We start from the raw sequence: 23,381 nt of genomic DNA, 5'->3' as shown, positions 1-23,381 counted from the left end.
ACCAAACCTTTTATAATACAAGGTTTATGAATATGAAACTGTACACTATAAACAAGCTAAATTCATATATAGCTGATTTAGGAAATAAAAGTAGTTATGCTTCAGTACACTGTGTGGTATCATTTGCCAAGTCATCTTCCCACTCACACCTGTCACTCTCCTGCACCTGTGTATTAGTTTAACCCGGTGGTAGCAGCGGGGATCGTGTTTCTTAACCCGTCCACTGCGATTGGCACGGATTTGGCTTTCACTGCATGTAGCCTGGTAACTACTCCATGTCTTTCTCTGCCTCTGTGGTGGATAGTGGAGTGTTTCCCATGTGGTATTGGTGTGCTGGATACCCTTCCAAGGTGCAGGACTTTACATTTCTCTTCACTGAATTGTAGCAGACACTTTTTGTTCCATTCCTGTAGCTTAGTGAGTTCTGACTGCAGGAAATCCGTAGTAAAGGGGTTAATTGTCCCTCTAAGTGAGAAAAATGAGAAAAAATCACCCCTCACACAAATGATTTCATAATATATATCAAAGCATTTGTGATCAGTTTATCTATCATCTATTTTGGGGGTTTATATCATGGCACAAATTTGGCCCGTCGCTGCTACACGGTAAAGCCACAAATTTGGCCCGTCGCTGCTACACGGTAAAGCCACAAATTTGGCCCGTCGCTGCTACACGGTAAAGCCACAAATTTGGCCCGTCGCTGCTACACGGTAAAGCCACAAATTGCCCCGTCGCTGCTACACGGTAAAGCCACAAATTTGGCCCGTCGCTGCTACACGGTAAAGCCACAAATTTGGCCCGTCGCTGCCACCGGGTTAATCAAGGCCAGCCCTTCCTAGGTGCTCACTACAATCATTGCGCAGGGCCTCTGATCACTGGGGGGCCTAAGGATGTGCATAAAAGAATAGAGAAAGAAAATCAGGGCGGTGCTTTCATTATTCCCCCATGATAAAAAGCTCTGTAAACAATATTAAACAAATTTAAGCAAAAAATATATATTCATTTACTTTACATTGCTTAGGACAGGGATCTAATTTGTAGGGTGAGTACATAGGAAAAAAAAAGTGAACAAGAGGCTAAATATGTTTTCATTTGAGAGGAGATGTCTAAGGGGGGATATGAGTGAGTAGTGAGTCGCCGCGCGGGTCGGAGGTGCTGCGCCTTGCTCGCGAAAACGCTGAATCGACATGGCTGGCCGAGCCAAGAACTCGGTGGAGCTCTGTTACGTTTGTGCGGATCCCACAGGCAATAAGTGGATAGGGTGCTGTCTGTGCCCTAAGTGGTGTCATGTGAAGTGTGCTCATCTGTCTGGAATTAAGTCGGAAAATATATCTAAAGTAAATTGGATTTGCGACCCATGTCTTCATAAAGCATCTCTAGCTACCAAAATTGTGGGAAAAATGGAAGAATTCAAGCTGGAATTATCTAAGGAAATATCAGAAGTGAAACAAGAAGTTGAGTCACAAGCGGTCAGCGTGAAGGAGGAGCTGGGGGAGGTGGCGCAGGATGTGGCGGACGTTTTGCAACGGGCTGAACATGTGGAGTCAGCAGATGCAACTTGGGCTGAGGTCACCAAACGTAAGAGGAAAGTTAAGAAGAATTTACTTGTTGTCAAGGCCTCGGAACAAGATAAAAAGGCTACAGAGTTGAAAAGTGAAGTTTCTGAAGCATTACATGGCATTCAGATTACTGATTCAAGATTCACTATTGGAGGTAATATTATAATGAACTTTGATGATGAGGAATGAGGCAGCCCAAAAATTGCAATCTGTGGAGAAAGTCAGTACTAAAAGTGTGGGAAAACTGAGGCCAAAGATCATGATTTGTAATGTGCACAAGGAGGAGACTGGGGATAAGATAATTGAGACACTGCTTAAAAGAAATGAGTTCCTACACTCGATTCCACAAGTTGAGGAGAATATTGAGAATTTTTTTAGTAAGCCTGCTGCTGGTGGCACAGCACATTATATCCTGAAATGTGATCCAATGGTTAGAGAGCTAATCTACAAGCACCATGATAGAACAAAACTTGAATGGGTGGTGTATACTGTGAGAGACAGATACCATGCAATAATATGTTATCATTGTCAGAGATTTGGTCATATTGAGTCCAAATGCACTGCCAAGGCCAATGGTGAGAACCCAGTATGTTATAAATGTGCAGGAGAGCATAAAGCGAAAGACTGCCCCGGAACTTAGAGCAAATGTATAAATTGTGTGAGGTACAAGAAGTCTGAAGTTAATCACTCGGCGAATAACCAGTGTTGTGTAGTTTTTCAGACTGAAATTGAGAGAATTCGTAACATAACACATCATGGCTACTAATTCCTCAGATACAAAGATTAAATGTGGTCTGCTAAATGTTCAGTCTGTGGGAAACAAAACTCTAGATATCCGTGATCTCATCAAAGAAAAGGATCTTGACATTTTAGCGGTAACTGAAACATGGCTAAATGACTACGACGTCGCCAAGATTCGTGAGATTCGTGTGATTGAAAAGGAGATAGTGGAGAGAGATCATGCACCTTGGTTTAATGCGGAAATACTGAGGGCAAAAAGAGAGAAGAAGAAAAAAGAAAGACTGTGGCGTAGGCAAAAAACAGATGAGGCAAGAAGAGCATACAGGAGGCGAGAAACCAAGAAAATCGGCTTGTGATAAAACGGAAAAGGGAATACTATCGGAATAAGGTTGTGGAGGCAGGGCCTAACATGAATAAATCCTAACCCACTTAGCCAGTGGGTACCTCTTTGGCCGACTGGTAAAGGAGTGGCTTTCCCGTTACGCTGGTCGCGGGTTCGATCCCCGGCGCCGGCAAAAGCTTTCCTTGTCTGGATTAATTTCTCGTGTGTTTCGTTACACGCAGAGGCCGTGTGGGAGTGTAGTAAAGAGAAAATTGTGGCATTTCAACACAGTACAGAACAGTATAGACTCTATGAGCCCAGGGTCAACCTGGAACTGGGTTTGAGAGCATTTGAGAAGAGTGCCCCGCGGCTCTATAATGAGTCACCCGGGGACGTTAAGAACAGTGACAGTCTGGCAGTGTTGAAGAAAGCGCTGAAGACTCACTTGTTCACTAAATCCTACGACTTAACAAATATGAGGATTGAGGACAAGTTGAGGTGCTAATATTACTGTTATAATGTTAGCGGCCCTGTGGAGCGCTGGCGGACCGGGGCCTGAAAGCTCATCAACGGTAAACGGTATGATAGAGCTGTATAAAATGTTTTCAGATTGCGATAACTTAGACGTGGATACTTTCTTTACACTAGAGGAGGGCAACTCTAGATGGTCTGAGTCCCGCAGCAAAGTGTGCCAGATGTGTGACGCCTGGCTGGGAGAAACCTCGAGCCTCCTGTGACATCAAGATCAAGACCAAGATCAGGCCCCGAGATTTGATTTTCTCTTCTCTGTTCTTTGGAAACACACGATCAATTAATCAAGCCAAGGAGAGGGTGTTCCCCGGCTGCCTGGGACGTGACGGGAGAGCCAAAGAGGTAGAGTTATTAACACATGCAGCCGTGAACACTTTTTGAAGAGGCGCTGTGGGATTACTTGTGTGGGGAGAGGAAGGAAGGTGAGGCCAAAAGGGTGCTGTGTGTGTCTTCCTCATAGGTAAGGGGGCTTCGTGGTGCAGTGGTTAGCACACTCAGCTCACAACCGAGAGAGCCTGGCTTCGTGGTGCAGTGGTTAGCACACTCAGCTCACAACCGAGAGAGCCTGGCTTCGTGGTGCAGTGGTTAGCACACTCAGCTCACAACCGAGAGAACCTGGCTTCGTGGTGCAGTGGTTAGCACACTCAGCTCACAACCGAGAGAGCCTGGCTTCGTGGTGCAGTGGTTAGCACACCCAGCTCACAACCGAGAGAGCCTGGCTTCGTGGTGCAGTGGTTAGCACACCCAGCTCACAACCGAGAGAGCCTGGCTTCGTGGTGCAGTGGTTAGCACACTCAGCTCACAACCGAGAGAACCTGGCTTCGTGGTGCAGTGGTTAGCACACTCAGCTCACAACCGAGAGAGCCCGGGTTCGATTCCCGGGCGTAGTGGACAAATTTGGGCGGCCTTTCCGATACCCTACGCCCCTGCCCACCCAGCAGTGAATGGGTACCAGGTATTGATCGGGGGTTGTGTCCCATCTCCTGGGATCTGACTAATTCCTGGGAGCTCCTATAATTCCTGGGAGCTCCTATAATTCCTGGGATCCTATAATTCCTTCCCCTTCTGTCTCTCCGGCATATGACCACAGATGTTGCGCCGACTAAACCAAACTTTCCTTTTCTCAGGGGTAACAATGGATAACACTCACTAGTTTGGTTAGGGCTTAATTAAGGTGTGGAATGGTGGAGTTTGTGTTTCCCCGTGTGGGTGGGTGCTACTTATTTCCCTGTGTGCATGTTAGTTTAACCCGGTAGCAGCGGGGATCATGTTTCTTAATGGTCCCCCCAAACAAGAAAAATGAGAAAAAATCACCTCTCACACAAACCATTTCAAAATATATATCAAAGCATTTGTGATCAGATTATGTATCATTTATATTGGTTGGTTTATGAATAGGCATGAACTTGGCACAAATTTGTTTGGACTCCCATATCTCAAAAAGTACTGGTTCAATCTTCCTCAGTTTTTGACAGTAGGTAGACATACGTATGAACTATATAGTATCCAAAATTTAGCCCTCTGTGTGCAGCATTTTTTGAGTTATGGCCAAAAAACGGGGATCAATAATAAGTAAGTGAAAAATTATTAATATGCAAGTATTTTGATAAGTTGGGAGACACCACCAAGCCTGTGCTCTGCCTTGCCATGTTATCTTAAGCCCAAATAGCCCTATCTTAACTTAGTGAATAGTAAGGAACTCGGCGCAAAAAATTTTGGACTGCCATATCTCAAAAAGTACTGGTTCAATCTTCTTCAGGTTTTGACAGTAGGTAGACATACATATGAACTATATTTACTATATTTACTAAATTAAGCCGTCTGTGTGCATCATTTTTTTTATTTATGGCCGAAAAATGGGGCTCAATAATAAGTAAGCGAAAAATTATTAATATTCAATAATTTTGTTAAGTTGGGAGACACCACCAAGCCTGTGCTCTGCCATGCCACGTTATCTTGCCCAAATAGCCCTATTTTGACTTAGTGAATAGTAACGAACTCGGCGCACGAACTCAGTGCAAAAAAGTTTGGACTCCCATATCTCAAAAAGGACTGGTTCAATTTTCCTCAAGTTTTGACAGTAGGTAGACATACATATGAACTATGTAGTATCCAAATTTTAGCCCTCTGTGTGCAACATTTTTTGAGTTATGGCCGAAAAACTGGGATCAATAATGCGGCGCTATCTAGTTACCAGTGAAATTTGCCATGTCTGTAGTAGTAGTAATGGTTATAGTAGTAGAAGTGGTTGGTTTTCTTTCTCTTTGTTTTGCTTTCTTTCTTTATTTCCTTCCCTCTTTCTTCCTTTATTTTTCATTCTTCTCTCTTTCTCTCCTTTCCTATTTGATGATTTATGTTTTTTATTTATTTTTTTATTTTTTTTACAGCAAAGGATACAGCACAAGGGCACAAAAAAAGGAAACAATAAAAAAGCCTGCTACTCGATGTATAGGATATGTTAAGGGTTATAGGATATGTTAAGGATATATGTCATATGATGTGTTAACCGAGCAGCAGCGAGGATGATGTTTCTTAATGGTCCCTCCAAGCGAGAAAACTGAGAAAAAATCATCACTCACACAAACCATTTCATAATATATATCAAAGCATTTGTGATCAGATTATGTATCATCTATTTTTGGAGGTTTATATCAGGGCACAAATTTGGCCCGTCGCTGCTACACGGTAAAGCCACAAATTTGGCCCATCACTGCTTCATGGTAAAGCCTCAAATTTGGTCCGTCGCTGCGACACGGTAAAGCCACAAATTTAGCCCGTCGCTGCTACACGGTAAAGCCACAAATTTAGCCCGTCGCTGCTACACGGTAAAGCCACAAATTTGGCCCGTCGCTGCTACCGGGTTATGGGCATGATAAGGTAAACCTGTAAACCAGCAACATATCCCCTATTAAGTTGCCGGGCCCAACAGTGCTGGACCAGTGATTGTTGTCAGGCTGTGTTTTGAGAATACTGTAGAGTACCTTTGGTTCCTAACATGCTTTTTTTTTTTTTTTTTTTTTCATGCTGGCCCATATCAGCCTTTCTGGAGGGGCCTGCTGGATGGTAGTCGGGCCCCTCCCGTCATGGCGCAGGCAAGTGTTTTATAGTGCCGCCAGGTTTTGTTGGCACATGCTGCCCCCCCCGGAGCTCGTTCTTGATTCACTTGGATGGTTTCTTCTAGAGTCTGGGTTGATGGGTGGTCTTCAGGACAGCATGTGGGTTGTCTTAAGCTTAATTTGGTGCTAACTTTAACCCGTCTGCTGCGATTGGCACGGATTTCGCCTTCACTGGTAGCCTGGTAACATTATAGTCCCAGGTCTTTCTCTGCCTCTGTGGTGGATAGTGGAGTGTTTCCCATGTGTTGGCGGTGTGCTGGATATCCCCTCCCAAGGTGCAGGACTTTTCATTTTTCTTCATTGAATTGTAGCAGCCACTTTTTGATCCATTCCTGTAGCTTGCTGATGTCTTCTTGTTAGAAATCCGCAGCCAAGGGGGTAAATTTATTAGTTTTCTATTTATTTATTATGTATTCGTTTTTGGGCATTTTCATTAGGTGAAAAATTTCAAAAAAATAATAATGAGCTAAGCACATAAGAAAATGAGTTGTGACCACCTCAAATATACATGATTACTGTTCATCAATACTTTTCAATGCAGTAAATAATTTGGTTCCTCCATTAAGTTTTGATAACTGGTGGTTTTCTCTAAAGGTCTGGTTCACGTGCATTGCTATCCTGGATCCTTTCTTTGAGCTTAATAGGAAAAAAATGTGTCATAGATATAGGTTTTGACATAGACTCCGTATCCTTGACTTGTGTCGGAGGGCTTTGCCGCAGCAGCTCGCTGGATAGGCGGCAGCAGCTCGTGCATAGTCGGTTAGTAGTGAACACCCAGTGCTTCAAGTAAGTAGTACCCCGCGCTACACTCCCTTGCTGTCGCTGATATTGCTTTATTGTTTCTTGCTTCTAATTCAGCGGTTCTTAACCCGGGGGTCGTGATGTCCTTGGAATGAGGTGAGTTGTTTTGAGGAATATTGGATTCTATTCATATGGTGTAAGGTTTTCTGCATGTTATACCGTATCTACAACTTCTGTAATAAATTATAAGTGGGAAGAGTTTTACAATCTGTGATAACTTGCTAATAAGCCAATGAAGTAGTCAAGACAAATACATTATAATTTTACTGTGTACACCAGCTTATAATTTTGCATTTAGTAAAACTAGGCTATTATTTTGCATTCATGAACACTAGGCTATTATTTACCATTTAGGAATAATATGCTATTTGAATTCATGAATACGAGGCTATTATTTTGCATTTAGGAATACCAAGCAATCATTTAGCATTTACGAATACAAAGCTATGATTTTGCATTTAGGAGACTAGGCTATTAATTTGCATTTAGGAAACTTTAGTCTGTTCACTTAACCTAGATTCTTGGTGCCTAGGCAGGTTGGTAAGCTTGCAGCTTACCAACCTGGTAAGCTTGCAGCTGCGCCTCTCTGCCGCTAATACTCATGTCGGACCAGATCTTGCATGCTTGAGTGAGACATGTTTCTTTAGTATATGCCATAGCTCACCTCATATACCAGCTAGCCTGTTTTGGTTGACACCATCAGACTCAGCAGTGACTGTAGAATCAAGATGTATTTAAAAACTCAACAAAACAAAAAGTATTACGATGAGCTGAACCGTGAAGATGTTAAAAAAATGTTTATAACAAGTTTTACTTATGCTCACTATTTTAATCAGTTGCTCATTGACTGCAGAAATATATTATTTCGTTACGTAGGAATATCTCTCGTGAACACGATAGTCTGATCAGAGATTTTCCTACGTAATGTAATAATATATTTCTGCAGTCAATGAACAACTGTTTAAAATAGTGAGCATAAGTAAAAGATGTTATATACATTTTTTTAACATCATCACGGTTCAACTCATCGTAATACCATTTTCTTTTTTGTTTTGTCGAGTTTTTACAATACATCTTGATTCTCCAGTCACTGCTGAGTTTGATGGTGTCAACCAAAAGTGGCTAGCTCGTATATGAGGTGAGCTATGGCATATACTAAAGAAACATGTCTCACTTGAGCATACAAGACGTGGTCCAACATGAGTGTTAGCAGGAGAGTGGAGCAGCCAATCAGCTGCATGCTTACCAACCTGCCTAGGCGCCAGGAATCTAGCTTAAGTGAACAGACTAAAGTATGCTATTATGCATTTAGGAATACTAAACTATTATTTTGCATTGAAGAATACTAAGCTATTATTTTGCATTTAGGAAACTAGTAGGCTATTATGCATTTAGGAATACTAAACTATTATTTTGCATTGAAGAATACTAAGCTATTATTTTGCATTTAGGAAACTAGTAGGCTATTATGCATTTAGGAATACTAAAGTATTATTATGCATTTAGGAATACTAGCTACTCGCTGAAAGAGAGATGGAGATATGATATATTATTCATTTTTATATATACGTACTTATTTTTTATATACTAATAGTTCTAAACAGCACCTTACAGGCTCATTCTCATAGCACCATAAAAGTTTATCCTTGTATCTTAATATTTCTGTAATATCATTGAGGTATATTCATCTCGGTTACAATTTTGTACAAGTTATAAAACACAGTACACATATTTTACTACATTTTGCTATACTCCAGAGTCAAACCAATGTTTCCTGATGCAATGTTAACCCGGTAGCAGCGACGGGCCAAATTTGTGGCTTTTCCATGTTGCAGCGACGGGCCAAATTTGTGGCTTTACCGTGTAGCAGTGACGGGCCAAATTTGCGGCTTTACCGTGTAGCAGTGACGGGCCAAATTTGTGCCATGAAATAAACCCCCAAAAATTGATGATACATATTCTGATCACAAATGCTTTGATATATATTATGGAATGGTTTGTGTGAGTGATGATTGTTTCTCATTTTTCTTGCTTAGAGGGACCATTAAGAAACATGATCCCCACAGCTACTGGGTTAATAAAAAGACATCAGTTCTTAGGTACATAGATATGTATATATCTTTTATTACAATGAAAAGTACGCATTACACGTGTCAGGGCAAGAAAATGATCTTTGATTTTCTCATATATGATTATCTTTTCAGATTTCTAAGATATATTATCCTGTTCCTTGATGTTTATGCCTTCATATTGTGCTTAGTGTTTGTGAAGATTATAAGACTTCATTACTTCCTATTGTGAAACCAAATTGTCGAGTCCGTTTTATGAGCCTCCCAGGTCCATTTCTCCCTCTGCTCTCTCATATGTTACCTTTACCTTACATATGAGAGGAAGAGATAGGTGTTGGGACTGTGTGGCAGAGCAGAGGGGAGGAAAGGACCCGCGGGAGCCTACGCCCAGACAGACTTGACAGTTTGGTTTCACTGTAGTGTTGTCTCCAGTGTTGAAAGATTTGAATTTGTTTCAGGATAGCCGGCGTGTGGGATGGGTGGAAGGTCCAACATTGCCTCTCTCGTGTTCAAGCCGCCTGGCGCTCCCGTCTCATCACTGGGTGAGTTGAGAAGTAGTTCTTATATACTCTGTTGTGCAGCAATGGCTGACTATCCACAGATTTCTTAACCTGTCTGCTGCGATTGGAACGAATTTGGCCTTCACTGGTAACATATATTCTCATGTCTTTCTCTGCCTCTGTGGTGGATAATGGAGTGTTTCCCATGTGGTATTAGTATGCTGGATATCCCCTCCCAAGGTGCATGACTTTACATTTTTCTTCATTGAATTGTAGCAGCCACTTTTTGATCCATTCCTGTAGCTTGGTGATGTCTTCTTGTAGGAAATCGCAATTAAGAGGTTAACTAGACTTGAAGTGCGTGGGCCCGGCTGGCTCACTCCACATATGCCTTGTCTACATAGCTGGGCGTTATCGCGATAAGTTATCGCGATACTTTATCTCTGATAACAAAATCGGATTATCGGCCATCCGCTACTTATTTAAATATATATCGGTATCTTCGTTACTTTTGTAACCAAACTAGCGATAATCGCTACTTTTTTTCCGCCTCTCAGAAAAAAAACGTTGTCTCCCTACCGCGCATGCGTGGCCCGGTGTTGTATGAAAAAACTTCGGGGTATGAAATATCTTCGGTGATGAGATTTCATGCTTAGATCATGAAAATTAAAACACTATGTTATTTTTTTTTATGCTACTCAAAAATCAATATATCATAGAGAAAAATCATTTAACTTTGCCCCAAAAATGATTATTCACTGCCTCAAATTTGATATTCCATATTCGTTTGTGACCATTCCATGATTCTGAAGGCACCCGGTGTTGTATTATTTGGTGTCCCATCGTCAAAAGCTCGCGCTTTTGTTTACAAACACTGGTCTCTCGTGAACTGCGCATGCTCAGACCATTAAGTGTAGACCTGTTCAGTCTCACAATGCTTTTTTAACACATTAAGAGTTGCTGGAAAGCTGAATCAAACATACAGTACCACCATCCTCGCTGTTTCTAGAATGACGTACACTCTGTACATATAAATACAACTCGTACAGAGTGTCGTTCTAAAAACAGCGAGGATGATGGTAGTGGTACTATATGTCTGATTCAGCCTTCCAGCAACTCTTAATTACGGTTTAAAAGCTTTGTGAGACTGTACAGGTCTACGCTTGCTGGTCTGAGCATGCACCGTTCACGAGAGACCAGTGTTTGTAAACAATTTTTGACGGTGGGGACGCCAAATAACACAACACCGATTCAGGCATTTTAAGAAACATGGTTCCCGCAGCTACCGGGTTAAAACATCAAAAACTATAAAAAAGTAGTATCTTGAAAAAAAAGTGGAGGATTAGCCAAAAAATTTTCATCTCCTTTTTGTTAAGATTCTATTTATGCAGCTTTCACTCTCTTGTTTCCTACTGAACCCGGCAGCAGCGACGGGCCAAATTTGTGGCTTTACCGTGTACCTGTGATGGGCCAAATTTTTGCCATGATATAAACCTCCCAGAATAAATGATGTATAAACTGATCACAAATGCTTTGATATATGTTATGAAATGGTTTGCTTGAGCGATGATTTTTTTCTCATTAACCCATCTGCTGCGATTCGTATGGATTTGGCCTTCACTGGTAGCCTGGTAACATATACTCCCAGGTCTTTCTCTGCCTCTGTGATGGATAGTGGTGTGTTTCCCATGTGGTATTGGTGTGCTGGATATCCTCTCCCAAGGTGCAGGACTTTACAATTTTCCTCATTGAATTGTAGCAGCCACTTGTTGTTCCATTCCTGTAGCTTGGTGATGTCTTCTTGTGGGAAATCCGCGGTGAAGGGGTTAATTCGCTTAGAGGGGCCTTTAAGAAACCTGATCTCCTCAGCTACCGAGTTAACCAACTGCTCTTGTTGTCACATACGTCTTCTATCTACCTTCACACCTCAAGACAGGAACAATGTAAAGATGAAAAGGGTAAAACTCCATGTTACACCAACCTCCTTCCAGTGTTTTACAGAACTGTCTAATATGAAAGTAAAGGTAGCCATTCACTTGAGGTTCATGCCTACACCATGAGGCTTCGTGGTGCAGTGGTTAGCACACTCGGCTCACAACCGAGAGAGCCCAGGTTCAATTCCCGGGCGGAGTGGAAAAATTTGGGTGGCTTTTCCGATACCCTACGCCCCTGTCCACCCAGCAGTGAATGGGTACCAGGTATTAATCGGGGGCTGTGTCCCATCTCCTGGGATCTGTTCCCTTCTCCTATAATTCCTTCCCCTTCTGTCTCTCTCCGGCATATGACCACAGATGTTGCGCCGACTAAACGAAACTTTGTATGTGTTGTTGAATGCTGTGCAGCAACTAATAGCCTCTGGAAAGTTAAAGAAACATCAAAATTTTGCTGTATAAAGTTTATGAGTGCAGTCTATTACATTGTATTTTGGCAGCAAGGGGGGTGGGGGTCAGGTCCGGTTAGGTTAGGTAAGATATAGCGATAGGCCAAATCCTGTAGCTTGGTGATGTCTGCTTGTAGGAAGTTCGCAGTCAACGGGTTAACTAGAACTTGGTCAGAGCCTGTTGAAGCGATGAGGACTCACACACTCAAAAATCTCTCACGTGATAAATCATGATGCACTGTCCTATATTCTACAAGACATTGATCCCAAGTGTTTATGGTAACATTTTTCAGGTGCATTGGTGAGAAACACTCTACCATCCAGTTATTACAAGCTAAATACTCGCAACTAAGCTTACACCATTCTCGCATTTTTTCTACTCTCCTGCCGCACGTATAGCTAGAACCATTTTTCCAATAGTTTCCACGAAGACTAATGTTTAATCTGGCAAGTACCGGACGGAATCTAGTCAGTAGAACTCGTGGTAAAGAGATATTTAACCCTAGATTACTACTGTTGTCCGGAATCCTGGCATGGGGGGTTAATTTGTATCTTGGAAGGAAATCTGTTAGACATACGGTGCTGTACGGCCGTGACATTTCAGTTACCATTCTGCCCTTGGTGCGTGAGGTACGTTTGTGTTTTTCCCGTGCTTAACCCAGTACCAGCGACGGGCCAAATTTGTGGCTTTACCGTGTTCCAGCGACGGGCCAAATTTTTCACATGATATAAACCCCCCCAAAAAATACAGGCTGTACAGGTTAATAAATCCCAATTAAATTTGAGTACATTAACACCTAACAGTGAGTGGTGGAGGGTGTCGGTAAAGGCCAGTGTCCTGCAGTACTACAGGTGATGTTGGCCACATATGAGGTGATTCGCACACACAGTGATCATGCACGTCAACCCAGCCACCAGTGTTCAGTCCAGTACCGTGGTGTGCAGGTGTGTCGCTGAGGAGTCAGGAAGTGCACAAGTAGCTACGGCTTTTTACTGTGCAAATAAGTGGTCAGTATGAGTGAAAGGGGAAAAGTTGGGGTTCTGTAAGCACACTCCAATTAACCTACGTTATAATGAGTTGGCACAACAAAACTTTGCTTAGTGAACAGCTTCTCAGCGATATAATTGTTTGTTAAGGGGGCTTGCCTGTACCTTGATGGAACATGTGACCTAACACATCTCCCACACACCAGGAAGGACTACTGGCCATGAGTGTAGCGTTGAGGAATACTTGCTGCCCCCTCGCCCTCAAAGCTGGCCTGCAGCCTGAGTGGCCAGGAGCAGCGGAGCAGACTGTCACTGGTGTGAGGACCAAGGCCTGATCAGAAGGACCACCACCACCGTGCTGCTGCCTTCTCCAGCCATAAAGGAAGGGAAAGGTTGAGTGTCAGGACTGTAGGACAATTTGATAGGGGAGAGGAAGTTCATCAGACACAGCCTTGCACACACTGGTTCAGGAAACCATGAGAGCCAGGAGTGTGAGAAAAGCCTCCCTGGGAAGGGTGACTTTGACTAAGACACTCACTCATTCTGCTGAAAGAAATCATGATTGTGCAGTTTGTGGGGAAAGTTTCAGCAAGAAGGGTAAACTCAAGACACACATTCTTACACACACTGCTGAAAAAAATCATGAATGTGAAGTTTGTGGGAAAAGATTTAATCGGAAGAGTCACCTCAATGCACACATCCTTACACACACTGGTGAGAGAAATCATGAATGTGAAGTTTGTGGGAAAAAATTTAATCATAAGTGTCACCTCAACACACACATCCTTACACACACTGGTGAAAGAAATCATGAATGTGAAGTCTGTGGGAAAAGATTTAATCGGAAGGGTCACCTCAACACACACATTCTTACACACACTGGTGAAAGAAATCATGAATGTGAAATTTGTGGGAAAAGATTTATTCATAAGGGTCACCTCAACGTACACATCCTTACACACACTGGTGAAAAAAATCATGAATGTGAAGTTTGTGGGAAAAGATTTAATCAGAAGTGTGACCTCAACAGACACATCCTTACACACACTGGTGAGAAAAATCATGAATGTGAAGTTTGTGGGAAAAGATTTAATCAGAAGAGTCACCTCAACAGACACATCCTTACACACACTGGTGAGAGAAATCATGAATGTGAAGTTTGTGGGAAAAGATTTAATCTGAAGGGTAACCTCAACACACACATCCTTACACACACTGGTGAAAGAAATCATGAATGTGAAGTTTGTGGGAAAAGATTTAATCGGAAGAGTCACCTCAACAGACACATCCTTACACACACTGGTGAAAGAAATCATGAATGTGAAGTTTGTGGGAAAAGATTTAATACACACATCCTTACACACACTGGTGAAAGAAATCATGAATGTGAAGTTTGTGGGAAAAGATTCTGTTTAAAGTCATACCTGAAGACTCATAGCATAAGACACACTGGTCACAAAGGGTTCAAATGTGATGCTTGTGGAAAGCGTTTCATGACCAGAGGTGAGATTAGCAGACATGTGAAGATTCACCTCTGAGGTGTTGTGTTGTGCTGCTGTATGTGGGAGAGAGTAGGCAGTGCAGGGCAGCATTGACTAGCATGAAGGACAGAAAATATAGCCCAGATGGGGAATCAAGGCAGGTTGTGCTTGTGTGTGTGTGTGTGTGTGTATATTTACCTATTTGTATTGACCTGTTGGTAGTCTACCGGGCCCGGCCTAAGCTGTAATAGTCCCGTCTCCATATCTACATTCCTTTGCCTTTCCATCATTTTTTGGGCACTGTACGCCTCCACCACCTCTTCCCGCAAGCTGTTCCATGTGTTAATGAGATAGCCTGTCCCCCTTGTATTTCAGTAAATGTGATCAATGAGGTAACCTACACCCCTTGTATGTCAGTAAATGTGATAAATGAGATAACCTACACCCCTTGTATGTCAGTAGATGTGATCAATGGGGTAACTTGCACCCCTTGTATGTCGGTAAATATACCTGTCTATGTAGTGCCTGTAGGCAAAGTGGTCTGTGACAAATGACAAATATGTTGAAATATCAGGACTTGAGTTATGTTAATGAGATGTGATGGATGGATCCTATTTTTGCCTCCTAGTGTATGAGTTTCATGTGTCAAGGAACTATGCATTTGTAACTCCTTCACTTTCTCTCCCTCTTAACCCGTCCGCTGCGATTGGCACGGATTTCGCTTTTACTGGTAACGTGATAACATATACTCCCATGTCCTTCTCTGCCTCTGTGGTGGATAGTGGAGTGTTTCCCATGTGGTATTGGTGTGCTGGATATCCCCTCCCAAGCTGCAGGACTTTACATTTTTCTTCATTGAATTGTAGCAGCCACTTTTTGTTCCATTCCTGTAGCTTGGTGAGGTCTGACAAGGAAATCCGCAGTCAAGGGGTTAAGAAGATGAGAGAGTTTTAAGGTTTCTGCCCCTTTGTTCCAGGGTTTATTTCCCTAAGTTAAGCCTTCAGTAAATATTTAGTAGAGGTTTGCATCATTTCTTCTGGATGCTAACATTTTTCACCTGTACGGAATTTTATTATGTTGACAAAGTTGTAGTTATTTCTCTATGAAGTGGCAGAAATACACAGCTGCTGGGAAGCATTGCATTGTTACAGTCACAGCTTCATGTACAAAAAATATTAGTATTTCCACAGATAAATACCCAACTCCCTTGAAAAGCAACAAAGGTTAGATTAGGTTAGGTAAGACTAGGTTAGATTAGGCTAGATAAGGTAAGGTTAGATTAGGTTAGGTAAGTAAGAGTTCAACAGATATTAACTCAAATTACCTAACCTCACTTACCTCATAATCTAACCAAACCTTTTATAATACAAGGTTTATGAATATGAAACTGTACACTATAAACAAGCTAAATTCATATATAGCTGATTTAGGAAATAAAAGTTGTTATGCTTCAGTACACTGTGTGGTATCATTTGCCAAGTCATCTTCCCACTCACACCTGTCACTCTCCTGCACCTGTGTATTGGTTTAACCCGGTGGTAGCAGCGGGGATCATGTTTCTTAACCCGTCCGCTGCCAGGTAGACTTACTAGTTAGTGCAGCAGCAACAAGCCCCGCCTCCTCCTCTTCCCCTTCCTCTTCCTCTTCCTCTTCTTCCTCGTCCTCCTCCCCTCCAGTATTGTCTTCTCCCACACAGCAGCCCCTCCCATCCTCCTCCTCCTCCTCCTCGACCATCTCCGCTCTCCCCGCTTCCCACCCCTCCTTCTCTTCTTCCTCCTCTTCCTCCTCCTCCTCCTCGCCTTCCTCTTCCGTCCCCACTCTCCCCTCTCCCCGCCCACCCTCCTCCTCCTCCTCTCCCTCTTTCTTCTCCATGTCCTCCGCCTCTTCGCTCGTCCCTCCCTCCCACACCTATCCTTCACCTTCCCTTTCCCCCTCTTCCTCCTCCCTCTCCTCGTCCGTTCCTCCCTCCCCCACCTCACTCTCCCTTTCACCTCCTCCTCCTCCCCCTCCTCCTCCTCCTCCGCCTCCAATGCCTCGCCTTCCTCTTCCGTCCCCCCTCTCCCCTCTTCCCGCCCACTCTCCTCCTCCTCCTCTCCCTCTTTCTCCTCCTTGTCCTCCGCCTCCTCGCTCGTCCCTCCCTCCAACACCTATCCCTTACCTTCCCTTTCCATCTCTTCCTCCTCCCTCTCCTCGACCGATCCACCCTCCAGCACCTCTCCCTCCGGTTCTCCCACTCCTTCTTCATCTTCCTCCTCCACCTCCTCCTCCTCCTCCTCCTCCTCCTCCTCCTCCACGCCTACGAGGGATATGATTCAAGTCTTCAGTATCTAAAAAAGTTCAATAACGTCGATTAAATTCTTTGAACGAGGGGCTCCCATCTGCTCCTCAATCGAAGGCTGTCTTTCATGCTCACCAAGCCCCAAGTGGCGGTCGAACAGACAAAAATCACCCAAGACCGACGACTCGCATGAGCCTTTCTGCATTTCCATGTCATTTCCATCATATGTTTCCTTTCCTTTCCACCTTCCACCTCTTCCACAATTTCTCCACGTTCTTCACAGCAGGTCCCTTCCCGCTCTCCCCTCCCCCCATCACCCACCCCTCCAGGCCCCGCTTCCAACCCTCGGGGTCGTGTTGGGGGTGCTAGTCAGGTTCGTTATGTTTTCAGGTATTTTTGGTACAAGGATAAGAACAGGACGAGGGGGTGTTTCCCAGGCGCAGGGGTGGGCCATATATCAGACAGGATTGAGGCGTGTATGGCAAGCGAGGGATCGAACCCCATTGTCTTTCTCAGCTGTGGCGGTAACGACGTTTCTCGTGTTCCAAGCGAGGACCTTCTCAGGCGTTTTAGAGAATTGTTAGGCAGGATACGTGACGCTGGTGGGTCGCCAGTAGTGTGTGGCGTCCTGCCAAGGAGGGGCGTTGGCGATGGATGGCTGTCCAGGGCGATAGCAGTGAACAGCAGACTTGCTGAGCACTGCGGGCGCAATGGGTGGCTGTTCGTCGACAATTGGGACCTCTTCTTTGGCAACGACGCCCTCTACGCCCGTGACGGGATACGCTTGACGTTTAAGGGTGTTGAGGCTCTCTCAGACTCCCTTGAGCGAGCACTTGGTACCCTGAGGGATTTTTTAGTATAGGCGAAGGGGGAGGAGTAATGGGAGCGATGGGAGGAGTAATGGGAGGGGACATTTAGCTCATAATATAACCAGGCAGCTTAGAAGTAATTCTAGGGGAGTAACAGGGGACGGGCTAAGAATCTTCTATACTAACAGCAGGAGCCTCAGAAACAAGATAGACTTACTAAGGGGTGAAGCTTGTTCAGAAAATTTTGACATAATAGCGATCACTGAGACATGGATAGACACTGCTAATAGAAATTTTAGATCAGAATTTGAAATAACGGGTTATCAGATGTTTCACAAAGACAGAAGGGGTAGAAAGGAGGTGGAGTTGTGCTATATGTTAAAGACTCACTTAAATGTTTAGTTAACAATTCAGTCAAAACTAACATGGATTCAGAATCAGTTTGGGTGGATGTTTACAAAGGAAAGAAAACTAACTCTAGGAGTTATGTACAGGCCACCCAACCTTAACAGGCAGGACACGAGTATATTACTACAGGAGATTGGCAGGGCGAGTATGAGTAGAAATGTCTGCGTAATGGGGGACTTTAATTATAGGAATATAGACTGGGAAGACCTAGTGGGTGACCTGGAAGCCGAGAACTTTCTTGAAGTTATACAAGATAATTTCCTTAAGCAGGTAGTTACTGATCCTACCAGAGGAGATAACATATTAGACTTAGTCCTAACCAATAATGGGAACTTGCTACGTGAGTTGGAGGTGGGCGGAGAGTTAGGAAATAGTGACCACAGAACGGTTCGTTTTAGCTTAGACTGGGCGGTAACCCGTGAACCAAACCCAGTGTTAGTGCCAGATTTCAGAAGAGCAAATTACGAGGGGCTTCGAAGACATCTTGAAGGGGTAAACTGGGATAATTTAGGGATTCATGAGGGCCAGAACTGCGGATTGGAGAGCCAGGAGAACCAGGTAGAAATGTCTTACAATAACTTAGTTAGAGTAATAGTAGAGGGGCAAGGACAGCATATACCACAGCGAACACTTAGAAAAGAAAACAATGATCCTAAGTGGATGACTCGTGGACTAAAATACGAGATTGGGTTAAAGAAGGGAATTTATCATAAAATAAAGAATGGTGAAACACATCTCAGGGGCCGGTACGTCGAACTATCTAGATTAGTTAAGAAAAACACCAGGATAGCAAAAAGGAACTATGAGATCAAAGTAGCAAATGAGGCGAAAAGTAATAATAAGGGCTTCTTTCAGATGTATAGAACAAAAACATGGGAGAAAATTGGACCGCTGAAAACAAACACAGGGGAGCTAGTAGAAAATTACGAAAATATGAGCACATTGTTGAACGACTACTTCCTTTCAGTATTCACACAGGAGGATCGAACGACTATACCGGAAAGAGTTCAGGTGTACGAGGGCGGGGATGGCGACAAATTGAGGGATATAATCATTACCAGGCAAGTAGTTCAGGATGAGATAGATAAGCTTAAGAAGAACAAGTCGCCAGGTCCTGACGGGATATTTCCGAGGGTATTAAAGGAATTAGGTGATGTACTCAGTGACCCACTAACCGACATCTTTAAGATGTCGGTAAATACTGGCTATGTGCCGAGCCTATGGAAAGTAGCTAATGTAACGCCGATTTTTAAAAAGGGGGACAGGTCAGTTGCTTCAAACTATCGCCCAATTAGCTTAACATCGGTTATAGGCAAGATGCTGGAGTCCATAATAGCCAGGAACATTCGGAAGCATTTAGAGAAACATAGCTTAATTCACGACTCGCAGCATGGGTTCACAAAAGGTAGGTCATACCTCACCAATCTCTTGTCCTTCTACAATAAAGTATTTGAGGCGGTTGACAGATATGAAAATTATGATGTAATCTATCTTGATGTTAGTAAAGCGTTTGACAAAGTTCCTCACCAACGACTGTTGCTTAAATTACAGGCTCACGGAGTAGAGGGTAAAGTTTTGAACTGGGTCAAGGCGTGGGTTAGCAATAGGAAGCAAAGAGTGCAAGTCAATGGTAAAAGATCTGACTGGGGATGTGTTACGAGTGGGGTCCCACAAGGTTCGGTATTAGGTCCACTTTTGTTTATTATTCATATCAATGACTTAGATACAGGAATTAGTAGTGATGTTAGTAAATTTGCAGATGATACCAAGATCGGTAAAGTAATTGAGTCGGATCGGGACGCTAGTATTCTCCAAGGTGAACTCAACAGATTGTATGACTGGGCGGATAAATGGCAGATGGAGTTTAATGTAGGGAAGTGCAGTATTCTGAGTGTAGGTAGGAATAACCCCTCACATAACTACTGCTTAAATGACACTCTCATAAGCAGGTCTGGGTGCGAGAGGGATTTAGGGGTCTTAGTGAGCTCTGATCTCCGTCCAAGGGCACAATGCATTCAAGCTAGAAATCGAGCTAATAGGGTACTGGGATTTATTTCAAGGAGCGTAAGCAACAGAAGCCCCGAAGTCTTCCTCAAACTATATTTAGCATTAGTTAGACCTCATCTTGACTATGCGGTTCAGTTCTGGTCACCTTACTATAGAATGGATATCAAAATGTTAGAATCGGTGCAGAGGAGAATGACTAAGGTGATTCAGGGGTTGAGAAACTTGCCATACGAGGAAAGACTCAAACAGTTAAACTTGCATTCTCTAGAAAGGCGAAGGGTGCGTGGAGACATGATCGAGGTTTATAAATGGATGAAGGGCTTTAATAAGGGAGACATTCATAAGGTTTTATTGGTAAGAGAACCGGGTAGGACACGAAGTAATGAGTTTAAACTGGATAAATTCAGATTCAACAGGGACATAGGCAAAAATTGGTTTACTAACAGGGTGGTGGATGAGTGGAATAGGCTTAGCAGTCATGTGGTGAGTGCCAATACAATTGTCACATTCAAAAATAGACTAGATAAATTAATGGACAGCGATATTCGGTGGGGTTAGATACACGGGAGCTTAGGGTCAAAGGAGTTGCCTCGTACAGGCCTACCGGCCTCTTGTAGACTCCTGCGTTCTCATGTTCTTATGATTGGCACGGGTTTGGCTTTCAATGCATGTAGCCTGGTAACTATACTCCATGTCTTTCTCTGCCTCTGTGGTGGATAGTGGAGTGTTTCCCATGTGGTATTGGTGTGCTGGATACCCCTCCAAGGTGCAGGACTTTACATTTCTCTTCATTGAATTGTAGCAGACACTTTTGGTTAAGATTCGCTTTAGGTCCGTGCCAGTGTCTCATTACCTACCTTATGAAACATCGCTATTGTAATGGCCCGAAATGTACTACAGTTGTAATTGTTTTTTTCCCTTGTAAATAGAGTTAGCCTGGGAAGTTTGCACGACCAGTTATATATGTATGTGGGTTTCTCATGGCAGAGAGAGAGAGAGGAGAGAAAAAAGGAAAGAAGGAAATGCACAAGAGAAGGAGAAAAAAATGAAAAGTATGAGAGGAAAGAGAGAAGCATGAGAGAGAAGGGAGAGAGAGCGAGAGGGAAGAGATGGGGGTTGAAACAAAGAGGCTGTTGTGCTCCCATATCTCCCCTACAATCTGTAGTGTCAACAAAATTCAGAGGTGTCAGGGGTCAAAACAGGGTATCGTTGCTGAAAGTGGTCAATCTGCCTTCTTTTAATTATTGCGGGAGAACGGTACATATTTATAATGGAAATAAAATACCAGTGACCTTATATTGATATTGGAGGCCTACCAGGGAAATCTCAGGTCTCAAGCAGGCCTAACCTGCGACCAGTTTGTCACTCCGTGACGTCACACCAAGGCATTTTGGGGCCGAGACTCACGCCCCTGCCTCGCACTAGGTTGTGGGAGCGAGCTCATTCTCACGAGCGACATTGCCCTTTCAGGTGAGGAAAGAGCCGTTCACGGTGTTCAACTCACTTTGGCTATAATACTATAACTGAGACTGGCATTCTCACGAGCGACATCGCCCTTTCAGGTGCGCCAAAGGCAAACCTGACAGATGGAAAGCTGGGCGTCGTCCAGACCAAGGCCAACATGCAGCAGTAAACACTTTTGAAGCTGCGTTTTGGAGATTGCTGGTGGCAGGGTGTGTGAAGAGAGGAAGGAAGGAGAGGCCAAAAGGGTGGTATGTGTGTCGTTCTCAGGGGTAACAATGGATAAGCGCAAACACTCACTACTTTTGGTTAGGACTTAATTAAAGTGTGGAATGGTGGAGTCTGTGTTTCCCCGTGTGGGTGGAAACAGTTATGATGTCGGTGCTACTTACTGCCATGTGTGCATGTTAGTTTAAGGTGTTAATGTTAAACTGCGTTCATGGTATTTACAAGTGTAATTAGGGATGTAAGATACGTAAGCTAACCTCTAATAAGGGGACCCTGTCCTATGACCCTTAGTTCACCATCAGAATCTCTTAACAATATTTACTTCAAGTAACTTTCTTAAAGTCGCGTTACCTATATTATTTGGGCAGGTGATGATCCTGTGTGCGATAATGGTGCCTTATAAGACTGGGTGAATAAACTACTAATTTTACTCTCTGGTTTAAATGATCAACAATTAATTCTACTTTGAGGTATAATGAACCTACATAATTAATTAAAAAGAGTGCCCATAAGAACATAAGAACTTAGGGAAACTGCAAGAGGCTGGGTGGCCTACACAGGGCAGCTCCAGAATCCCCCCCACTACTCACGATGGGTGAGGTGTAGTTTCAGGGGTTACAGGTAGAGGCTTGATCCTCGTTATCCCAGCGGTACCCAGGCACGCATCCAGCACCCCGTCACCTTACTGCACCCACACCTCACTGCCACCTGTCGTCCTCGTCCATGTAGCTATCTAGTCTACTCTTTAAACAAGCTATCGTCCCTGCACTAACTATGTGATTGCTGAGTCTATTCCATTCCCCCACCACCCTATTACTAAACCAATGCTTGCCTATATCTCTCCTAAATCTATACTTTTCTAATTTAAATCCATTACTGCGAGTTCTATCCTGCTGGCTAATTCTCAGTACTTTACTTATATCGCCTTTGTTGTAACCCTTGACCCATTTGAATACTTCTATCAGATCTCCCCGCACTCTTCGTCTTTCTAGTGAATGTAAGTTTAGATGTTTCAGCCTATTTTGATATGGGAGGTTCCTCAGCCCCTGAATCATCTTGGTCATCCTCCTCTGAACTGATTCTAGCAAGTTGATGTCCATTCTGTAGTGTGGGCACCAAAACTGGACAGCATAATCTAAGTGTGGCCTAACTAACGCTAAATAGAGTCTGAGGATGACCCCTGCACTCCTGTTGGTTACCGTCCTGTTAATAAAGCCTAATATCCTGTTAGCCCTATTCCTCGCACTAATACATTGCTTCCTTAGTTTTAGGTCAGAGTTCACTAACACTCCCAAATCCCTTTCACACTCAGACCTGCCTATCGCTGTGGAGTCTAAACTATACCCGTGTAATGGGTTGCGTGTTCCTACACTAAGTACGCTACACTTGGTGATGTTAAAATTCATCTGCCATTTCTCTGACCAAGCTGACAGTTTGTTGAGATCCTCCTGCAGTGCTCTAGCATCCTCCCCTGCCCTAATAGTGCGTCCTATTTTGGTGTCATCTGCAAATTTACCTGTCACTAGTTATCCCATTGTCTATGTCATTGATGTAGAAGCGGTGAAGCGGGCCTAAAACTGAACCTTGAGGAACCCCACTGGTAACATTACCCCATTCGGATTTTTTACCGTTAATGGTAACCCTCTGTTTCCTGTCGCTAATCCACGCCTTAATCCAATGAAATACCTTCCCTCTTCTCCCAT

At 43.5% G+C, this 23,381-nt stretch overlaps 2 protein-coding genes across 58 annotated transcripts in view; one reads left to right on the top strand and one right to left on the bottom strand.

Annotated features, from left to right (window-relative positions):
• Positions 1–14,347, bottom strand: part of LOC126989024 (uncharacterized) — a 114,846-nt gene extending 100,499 nt beyond the window's left edge. For all 13 annotated transcript variants that reach the window (XM_050847598.1, XM_050847558.1, XM_050847566.1 and 10 more), the window contains exon 1: positions 14,113–14,347. In XM_050847598.1, coding sequence (XP_050703555.1) covers positions 14,113–14,322 — 210 coding nt within the window. In that variant the 5' untranslated portion in view covers positions 14,323–14,347. The remainder of the gene's footprint in view (positions 1–14,112) is intronic.
• The window catches only part of LOC126989091 (uncharacterized), a 149,870-nt gene that overhangs the window by 111,749 nt on the left and 14,740 nt on the right, over positions 1–23,381 (top strand). For 8 of the 45 annotated variants that reach the window (XM_050847674.1, XM_050847684.1, XM_050847689.1 and 5 more), the window contains 2 exons: positions 9,598–9,681; positions 13,213–13,767. The exons of 1 other annotated variant lie outside the window; for it this stretch is intronic. In XM_050847674.1, coding sequence (XP_050703631.1) covers positions 9,598–9,681; positions 13,213–13,341 — 213 coding nt within the window. In that variant the 3' untranslated portion in view covers positions 13,342–13,767. Of the gene's footprint in view, positions 1–9,597; positions 10,017–12,135; positions 12,543–12,823; positions 13,028–13,212; positions 13,770–23,381 lie in introns of those variants that run through there. 36 more of the 45 variants (XM_050847870.1, XM_050847813.1, XM_050847671.1 and 33 more) reach the window with 21 other exon arrangements.

The sequence above is a fragment of the Eriocheir sinensis genome, chromosome 6, assembly GCF_024679095.1.
Source record: "Eriocheir sinensis breed Jianghai 21 chromosome 6, ASM2467909v1, whole genome shotgun sequence".
Lineage (NCBI taxonomy): Eukaryota > Metazoa > Arthropoda > Malacostraca > Decapoda > Varunidae > Eriocheir > Eriocheir sinensis.
The sequence above is the reverse complement of the archived record's forward strand: the minus strand, read 5'-3'. Positions and strand labels throughout refer to the sequence as shown.